The sequence below is a fragment of the Panthera tigris genome, chromosome A1, assembly GCF_018350195.1.
Source record: "Panthera tigris isolate Pti1 chromosome A1, P.tigris_Pti1_mat1.1, whole genome shotgun sequence".
NCBI classification, from domain to species: Eukaryota; Metazoa; Chordata; class Mammalia; order Carnivora; family Felidae; genus Panthera; species Panthera tigris.
In genome coordinates this window covers 235,685,962-235,695,060 of record NC_056660.1, presented here as the reverse complement: position 1 = coordinate 235,695,060, position 9,099 = coordinate 235,685,962, and the positions used below count along the sequence as shown (strand labels likewise).

General features: G+C 63.3%; 1 protein-coding gene across 1 annotated transcript; it reads left to right on the top strand.

Annotated features, from left to right (window-relative positions):
- Positions 1-1,124: 1,124 nt before the first annotated feature.
- Positions 1,125-6,624, top strand: IRX1 (iroquois homeobox 1). Its single transcript, XM_042997935.1, has 4 exons — positions 1,125-1,400; positions 4,417-5,467; positions 5,840-5,912; positions 6,190-6,624. Exons 1-4 carry the CDS (start codon positions 1,125-1,127, stop codon positions 6,245-6,247), a joined length of 1,458 nt encoding a protein of 485 aa, XP_042853869.1. The 3' UTR covers positions 6,248-6,624.
- The last annotated feature ends 2,475 nt before the right edge of the window (positions 6,625-9,099 follow it).

Here is a 9,099-nt window from a genome sequence, read left to right as displayed (position 1 = left end):
CCCCCCGCCACCCCGGCCACTCTTAACTTCTCCCCTCGCGGGGGTGGGGACGAGACGTTTCCCTCCCGCCGCAACGGTGATTCTCCTGCAAAGAAAAGGTCTCCCCACCCCCTGCCCGCCACCACCGCCAAGAACCTGTCACTGTGGACGGCATCTGTTTGTCCCCTTGAACTGGCTTCTCAGCTGCCCTTTCTCAAAGTTTTCACGAACGGAGAAGCCCGCAGAGCTCGGCCGCTTCCCGCTTCTCCAGGTGCGGCGAGGCCGGTCTCTGCCGGGCGGGGGCCACGCGGACGCCACGCCCGCGTCACGGTGTCACGCCACGCCAGGCTCGGTGGCGCAGCCAGGGCACCGGGGTGCACTTCTGCCCAGGGGTCCGGGGGAGGCCAAGGCAGCGCCGGCCTTGGGGGCGGAGGTGGGGAGGAGAGGGCCGTCCCCCTCCACCCCCCCCCCCCACCGGCTGTCACCCGCCCAGCCCCGGCCCCGCCGCCCCAACGGCGGAGAATCAGGCGCCGAGACGTCTTCCTGAAAGAGCAGTCACAGCTCGGCTTGGAAAACAGCAGAGCCCAGGGTCCGACAGCTGCGAGCCGGTGTCGACAGGTTGTCGGGCAGCCCGCGGCCGCCGGGCCCGCACCCGCCGCCGGGCCGCTCGCGCGCCCACAGCGGGCGGAGGTGGCCCGGACGGCGCGGAGCACACCACGTGCTCGCCGGGAGGGGCGGGAGCGGCCCGGCTGGGGCGGGCGGGAGGCAGGGAAGGGGCGGGAGGGGAGCCGGGGGCGGGGCCAGCGCTCGAGGGGATGCCAATCAAAGCATCAACTTCAAATTGTGTCTGAAAGCCCCGCCGCCGAGCGGAGGGCGGCCGCCGCAGTCGGCGCGGGATCGCGGAGCCGGGCGCAGCCGGGAGCCGGGCGCCAGCGAGCACCGGGCCGAGAGCAGCCCACCGGCCCCCCGCCTCCGGGCCGGGCCGAGCGCGCCCGGCCGGCCGGCCGCCGGCTCCCCAGCCACCCCGCCCCCCCCCCACCCCAGCCCCCACCCCCTCCCCCCCGGCGCCCGCCCCGACCCCCGCCCCCGCGCCCGCCCCCGCCCCTTTAATACTCGCCCGCCGCCGCCGCCGCCGATCCGCGGACATGTCCTTCCCGCAGCTGGGCTACCCGCAGTACCTGAGCGCCGCGGGGCCCGGCGCCTACGGCGGCGAGCGCCCGGGGGTGCTGGCCGCGGCCGCCGCGGCCGCCGCCGCCGCCTCGTCGGGCCGGCCGGGGGCGGCGGAGCTGGGCGCGGGCGCGGGCGCGGCCGCCGTCACCTCGGTGCTGGGCATGTACGCGGCGGCCGGCCCGTACGCGGGCGCGCCCAACTACAGCGCCTTCCTGCCCTACGCCGCCGACCTCAGCCTCTTCTCGCAGATGGTGAGTGCGCCCGGCCCTGGCCGCGGCCGCCTCCCCCCACTCCCACCCCCCACCCCTCCCCGCCGGCCCCGGGCGCCCCGGGAGCGGGTGGCCTGGCGGCGCGGCGGGAGCGCGGGCGGAGCCGGCGGGGAGCGGGGGAGGCCCGGCCGGCGGGGCCGAGGCGGCTGGGGAGGGGTGGGGGGTGGGGGGCCGGCCTGGGGAGGCGGGAGGCCTGGGCCGCGAGCGGGGGGCTCGGCGGGGAGCCGGGAGGCCGGAGGAACAGAGGCTCGGGGCGCGCGGCTCGAACCGGAGGCTGGGGGCCAAAGTCGCCGGCGCTCTTCCCCCCCCCCCGCTACCCCCCACAAGGCTCGGCCGAGGCGGCGGGGCCGGCGGGCGGGCTTCCGGCAGCTCGGCCCCGGGTCCGCAGGACGCCCGGGAGCGGCGGGCGGACCCCGGTCGCGCGACCTCTCGGGCTTTGGGGCTGGGCCGGGGAGCCTCGGCTTTCTCCCTGGCTGGTGGACCTCCTTGGCTGTGTCCGAGGTGGCCGGGGCGGGGGGGGGGGGGGAGGGAGGGGGGACCTGGTGAAGCCTGGTCGACTGGGTCAAAATCGCCCTAACAATGGGGGAGATCCGAGGGGCCGGATGGGGTCTGTTAGCGGAGGGTGTGCAAATTTGAGATGGGGGGGGGGATTGGTGGAAATAATTTCGGCGTGTGCCACGGTGTTTGCTTGGACTTTCGTGAGTTGCCAAAGTTTTCATTTCTTTTGCACCAAATGAAAAGCACTTTTCTTCCCGCGTTACATAATGGAGGATTAAAGAAAACAGGAGTCCCTGGGCTTAAAATAAATGCTGTCCTCTTAGTCTCGCGTCCCAGTGGGTGTCAGATGGGGGAGGGAGCTGCAAATTTAATTCTCCGCGGGGCATTCGCCATTCTGTCGGTGCAAAGGATCCATTTTCCTTGGTCTGACTGCAAGGTCGCGCTTAAACTTCGGGCTGCTGGTGAATTGCGCGCCCGGCGGGGCGCGGGCGAGGGGGGGGGGTCAGGGAGGCCGCCCCCTCTTGCGCTGCTGCGGGCGGAATAACGCAATTTTCAGGCACCCCCCCCCCCCTCGCGTCTCCCCGCTCCTCGAAGAGGCAGGAAATAAATACCGGCCGACTGTACGCGAGAAAAGCGGCGGGTGTGTTTTTCTGTAACTTTTTTCTTGTAGTTTTGAAAAGAAAGGCTATTTCTCTGAAGGCGGCCCCAGCCGCCGTTCAGATCGCTTGCTCTCCAAAAAGATCAGCTCCCATTTTGTTCTGGCGGCTGGGGATGCCAGGGAAGCGCTGAGAGATTTACAAGGTATCCTTTCAAAAAGAACTCCCAGCGGAGAAGAGGCCGGAATGTCGTCCTCGCAGTCACAACCTAAATAATTAGAAAAGTGCAGAGTACATTTTGCAAAGATTAGGTAAAAACGAAATCTGGCCACGGAAACCTTTTCTCTGTGGCATCGGCCACCAAACTAACTAGTCAAAGAAATATTCTGCTCTTTGCAACTTTCTCAGCCCAGAAACCCTCTCTGCTAACGTAGCAAATGGATAATTTTTACGTGGAGACTTGTAATTTTTTTACAGAAATTTTGAATACAGATGCGTGCCATTTGGGAACCTCCCCCCCCCCCCCCTTCGTGTTTGTGCGAGAAAAAGGGATCTGTGTGGTTATGGATCTGTTCCTACTGTACTGTGGTGGGAAACGGAGATGCTCGATTTTTTGTTTGTTTTGTTTTTAGTAGGGGAAACCATATAGAAATCCACCCCCCCCCCCCCGAAAAAAAAGGTGTGGTGTATTTCTTAGTGGTCTCCTGCTGGTTCTCAGAAAGTAAACCTAAATCCAAACTCTTGATTCTAGGCCTAGGTTTCCAAGCCGTTTTGATTGGGGATTTGGAAGTCAAAAGATAAAATTGTGAGTGAATGTCTGTCTGGACAATTTATGGTAATAATGAGGCCTAATGAGGTTGTTAGAAAGATAAAATGTTATTTACCAAAAAACCTGATGGGATAATTTGACTTGCTGTGTTTTACTACCGATGATAAAAAGAATATTGATTGCAAATAAATCACGGCCTCTAAATGCCTGCAAACACTTTGTGCTTGCTCTGGCCACATCAAAGTCAAACTTACCAGATAAAGTAAGTGAGGAGAGGCCTCGGAAGGCAGTTCTCTCTTCACAGCTGGCAGCTCCTGGCCCTCCCGTTAATATTTTACCGGTGAAGCCCTCCTTTTGTATTTAAAAAAAACACAAATGGTGTTTTAGTTATTGTTGTTGATGATGGCCGGGATTAAAATTTTAAATTACCTGTCACCACTGCAACCTTTAAGTGTGGGGAGCCATTATATGCAGATTAATTTGGGAGCTAAAAGGAGTGTGCTTTCTTTTTAAATTGCTGGAGGATTTGGACCCAAAGAAAACCCTGGATGGTTTATTTTGCTTGACCCCCTCAGGGTCGAAGGGAGGGGGCTTCGGTTCTTTACATTTGGGGATCTGTTTTATCCGGGTAGTTAAAAGGTTTCCCCTTCTAGTTTGTGTGAGATAAACTTGGAAATTGGCTGCTGGAGTTGTGGGGGGAGGGTGGGGGGGGTAACGGAGGGTGGCCTGGGGAAATTCTATGGGACCAAGGCTCCCGCTGTGGCCTTCTGGAGATGCACGGATTCTGGAACTTTTCTTGAGTGACAAAACAAAACAAAACAAAACAAAACAAAAACACCTCTTCACGATGGTTGGAAGTTGAGTTTCTAGAGGCGGCTCACGATTTGACCCCTCCCTCCCTCCCAGGGTGGTGTGCTGGGGGGTGGGGGGCTTCCTGTTCTTGACTGGACAAGAGCGGCTGCCCCCCGACTTTCCCAGTTCGGGGGACTTTCCCAGTTCGGGGGACTCATCGCTCTCTTTCTCTTTCTTTCTCTCTCTCTCTCTCTCTCTCTCTCTCTCTCTCTCTCTCTCCCTCTTCCCCCCCCCCCACACCCCTACTGCCCCTCTCCTCCCTCGGTGGGCTATGTGGTTGCAGGGCTCACAGTACGAACTCAAAGACAACCCGGGGGTGCACCCTGCCACCTTCACAGCCCACACGGCGCCGGCGTACTACCCCTACGGCCAGTTCCAGTACGGGGACCCCGGGCGGCCCAAGAACGCCACGCGCGAGAGCACCAGCACGCTCAAGGCCTGGCTGAACGAGCACCGCAAGAACCCGTACCCCACCAAGGGCGAGAAGATCATGCTGGCCATCATCACCAAGATGACCCTCACGCAGGTGTCCACCTGGTTCGCCAACGCGCGCCGGCGCCTCAAGAAGGAGAACAAGGTGACGTGGGGCGCGCGCAGCAAGGACCAGGAGGACGGCGCCCTCTTCGGAAGCGACACCGAGGGCGACCCGGAGAAGGCCGAGGACGACGAGGAGATCGACCTAGAGAGCATTGACATCGACAAAATCGACGAGCACGATGGCGACCAGAGCAACGAGGACGAAGAGGACAAGGCCGAGGCGCCGCGCCCGCCGGCGGCACCTACCGCCCTCGCCCGGGACCAGGGCTCGCCGCTGGCAGCCGCCGACGCGCTCAAGTCCCAGGACTCGCCCCTGGGCCTGGTCAAGGAGGTCCCGGAGCCCGGCAGCACTCGCCTGCTGAGTCCCGGCGCCGCGTCGGGTGGCCTGCAGGGCGCGCCTCACAGCAAGCCCAAGATCTGGTCCCTGGCAGAAACGGCCACCAGCCCCGACGGCGCGCCCAAGGCCTCGCCGCCTCCGCCCGCAGGCCATCCAGGCGCGCACGGGCCCCCCGCGGGCGCGCCGCTGCAGCACCCCGCCTTCCTGCCCAGCCACGGACTGTACACCTGCCATATCGGCAAGTTCTCCAACTGGACCAACGGCGCGTTCCTCACGCAGGGCTCCCTGCTCAACATGCGCTCCTTCCTGGGCGTCGGCGCGCCCCACGCCGCGCCCCACGGCCCGCACCTGCCCGCGCCGCCGCCGCCGCCGCCGCCGCCGCCGCAGCCGCCCGTCCCCGTTGCCGCGGGGGTGCTCCACGGTGACAAGGCCTCCGCTCGAAGCAGCCCCGCGCTTCCAGGTGAGGCGCCCGGCGTGGGGGGTGGGGGGAGGGCTGTCCGCCCGGGGTCGGAATCCGGAACCCCCCCGCAAAGCGTGGGGGTGGGGGGAGCGCCGGCCCGGAGGGGAGAGGCGGTGGCTGCCAAACCCCGGGTTGAGCGGTGATCTCTGCCCGGATTCGGGGACCGAGGCCAAGGCCCTCGGGCTCTGTCCGGAGAGCTGCGTTCTGTCTGCAGTCCTTCCCCCGGGGAGGGGTGACCGTTTTTCTTGGAGACCCCATCCTAGTGGCAGAAGGAAGCGGGGTGGGTGGGGAAGAGGCTTGCGCACCTCGGCGGCACTCCCCCCACCCCCCACCCCAGTCTCCTAACGCTGTGCTTCTGCCCCTCCCCCGCAGAGAGAGACCTCGTCCCCAGGCCGGAGTCGCCGGCACAGCAGTTAAAATCCCCCTTCCAGCCCGTGCGCGACAAGTGAGTGCTGTTTGCTGGGACCGCGGGACCGGGGCTGGAGGGGGTGCCGGGGGAGGACTCGGGGCGGCGGTAGGGTCGCTCGGGCCTCGTAGAGGGGGTGCTGTCCGCCAGCCGTGCGCGCGGGGCGCCCCCTCCACCGGGTTTCTCCCGACGCGGGAGCAGCGGGGCAGGCGGCCACGCCCCCCGGCGCTAGGCCGGCTGCACCGGGGACGCCGGGTCCCAGCGTCCGGCCACTGACACTGCTGTGCTTTCTTGTCTCGTTGTGCTTCGCCCGCAGCTCGCTGGCCCCGCAGGAGGGAACGCCGCGGATCCTAGCAGCCCTCCCGTCCGCCTGATCCAGGGTCGTCTTTTACTTTTGCGGGGGGAGGGGGGAGGAGTTCGGGAGGGAGGGGACGAGGGAGGAATTAGGACAAATATTTCAGACCGGTGTAAAGGACAAATACGGCCACGACGTCACCGACTCCCATCCAGCGCTTCCTGCAGAAAGGGGCTCGTCCGCGTCCGAGCTCCAGTCCAGGCAGCCCGGCCTCTGCCCAGGGCCCTGGTGCCTGTCACCAGGCTCCGGTTGATTATCCGCTCGGTAAACGCCCCACGTGCTTGTGTCTTTTTTTTTTTTTTTCCTTCTTTCTGTATATAGAGTGATTTCAGATTGTAAATAGCGCGTCGGCGAACTTGTCTAAATCATATATTTTTGTCTAATAAACTAAATGAAATGCTGTCCGCTGTTCCCGCTGCTGTGTGTGGCTGGGCGTCCGCAGGAGTGTCCGGAATCCTGGAATGCCGGCAGGGCCCAGGTGCCCCTGGCTTGGGCAGAGAGGCTCCTTGGGGAGTTTCGGCTGGAGGCCGGGGTTTCTCACAGCCCGTTTTGGTTGTCGTTGAATTTGCTAATGTTGTCACTCGGGCAGTTTCTAGTTGGCATTTTTGATTTCCGACCTTTGTACGTTTATCTGGGGCATGCCTTTCTCGGGACATCAATGAGTTCGATTTTCAGCAGTTTATAAAACGGTTTCTTAAAAGTGGACAACAATGGGAGAAAAAAAAATGAAAAGAATTTCCAATTATGTCCCCAAAGGAGAACTTCAGATTTGAAATCAGTTTATAACTAGTTGTCTACACAGTGCATCCTGGCGTCGGGTCGTTTCGTGGGTAGAGCGGGGACATAATGGAGTATGAAATTTTGGCTTTGAGCGTATTTTTTAGTTACTTGGTTAAATCAAACGTGGAGAGATTGGAAGGCTCTTTTAAACTGTCCGGATGCGGATGCGTGGGCAGAGATGCCGCGCGGGAGGTCTCTGGGCGTGTGGGCCTGGGGGCTGCGGAGAAAGAGGGGAGGTGGCTTTGGTCTCCCAGGGAAGCCCCCTCGACCCCTGCGCCCTGGGCTGGGCGCGCCGAGAGAGCCCAGGGAAAATAAACCACTGATGTCCAGGTCTGAGCGGTAGCTGGGAGCGATGGTGGGACGAAGCGGGACGGAGCTGGCCTCCGAGGCGCATGTGGGACCTGGCCCAGGAGCCGGGGGAAATCTCGGGGTCAGGACTTCGGGCCTCCGGGCACTTGGGGCGGACCCGCCGTAGCGGCCTGCACTTCAAACGGGGCGCAGACGACTTGATGCAGAATTGGCGAAAACTGGGAACACAAGCGTGAACAAGACCGCGGGTGAGGGCGTGAGCCGCAGGGAAACTCGCGCGGGGGGAAGGAAGCCGGGTCCCCGGTGCAGGACGGGACCTCCCCACCCCCCACCCAAGCCGGGTAATCGCCCCGGAGCCCTTGCAGCAGCAGCAGCAGCTGTCGGGCCCCGCCGGTGGCGCCGAGGGGCGGTCTGCCCAAGGGGAGCGTCTGGGGCGGCCTGGGGCTTTGCCGCTGGCTCCTCTGCGGCGGGAGAGGGGCGGCTCGCGCCGAGGACGTGGGGACTGCCCCTCTCCGGGCCCCCCACGCCACCCCGTCCTCGTACGAGAGTTAGGGGTGTCCTCGCTCCCGAGGCTGGAGGAAGCGTGGCAGAGGCGGCGCGGAGGCCGCGGGAGAGCGCGCACGGACGGTCCGGGGGTGGGGGAGCGGGGCGTTGGGCGCTCAGGGGGAGCCGGGCCGCGGCGCCGGGGAGGGCCGTCCGCAGGCGGGCACGCTGGGGCCGCGGCCGCGGTGGAGGCGCTTCGCGTCCGGATGGACGTGCTCGGCGCGCCCTCTATGGGCTGGAAGCGGAATGGGGTCCTGACCGTGGCGTTGGTCCGGCTCCCTGGGCGCCGGGGCGCAGGATCCCGGGTGCCGTGCCGGTCCTCGGAGGGGCCGCGCGCAGAAGCCTCCATTTGTGGCGGTCGGGCTGTCTCTGTGATCTTGGGTGTCACCGGTTGTTTGAATTCTCGGGGGTGTGATGGCGGGCCTGCTGGTCGGGCTGCTGGCATTGGTGGGCAGGAGTGGGTGCCCAATTCGACGCAGGGCGTTTCCATCGTCTGGGTGGGAATTTAGAGAGGAGCTCCTGGTCTGCCCTCGACGTGGGGCTCCCCTGACCACTGGGCACAGATGGATCCCGCGTCCTTGGCAAGAGTGCGGTCTGGAGAGTTTTGACCAGCGGTCTCTTGCTCCTCGGATGAGGAATGGCGTTCTTGGCGCACAGACATGCTGTGGCAGCCGGGATGTGCTGGTGGGTCCCCCCTGGGTGACCGCTGCAAGCATCAGGTGGGAGTCAGGTGGGCGGTAGGGTCTGTGCCACTGGCGGAGGACTCTCTTCCCAGAACCAAATAGATGACCCCGTGCAGGCGTCACTGTTTGCATGCCCCCTGTTTCCATTCTTTTCTTTTTCCCCTGTCCAATGCTTTTGGGGTCCCCAAACGCTGCTGTCCAGGGGGCTGGACCAGATGTGCTCACCAGCTGAGTCCCAGCCCTGAGAACCCAGTGGCCTAGAAGTCTTGAAGGGTCTGTGCCCCTCCCTCCTGCCCTGCTGACCAAAGTTTCCCATGCAAAGAAATCAGATCTCTAGACTTGGAATTATTTTTCTCGAGTGGAAAGGTAGAAATGAATTTTTAATCAAGCATTGAAAAATCATTTTTGTTCTTTGTGCATGATTTATTTCCATCCTTCCCGACCAGCTCAGCCACCCGACTGTGCACGCCTAGGGCGTGCGGCACCCCAGCGGCCCCTGTGCGTGGTGTTCCAGCTCGTGAAATATCTGGGAGTAGACATAGAAACTTCTTTTTCT

What these genes read in the sequence shown, in the direction of transcription:
- IRX1 (XM_042997935.1), top strand. Translation starts at nt 1,125, where the DNA reads ATGTCCTTCCCGCAGCTGGGCTACCCGCAGTACCTGAGCGCCGCGGGG. An exon ending in TCAGCCTCTTCTCGCAGATG is followed by an intron (nt 1,401 to 4,416) that starts GTGAGTGCGCCC and finishes ATGTGGTTGCAG; the next exon opens with GGCTCACAGTACGAACTCAA. An exon ending in AAGCAGCCCCGCGCTTCCAG is followed by an intron (nt 5,468 to 5,839) that starts GTGAGGCGCCCG and finishes CCTCCCCCGCAG; the next exon opens with AGAGAGACCTCGTCCCCAGG.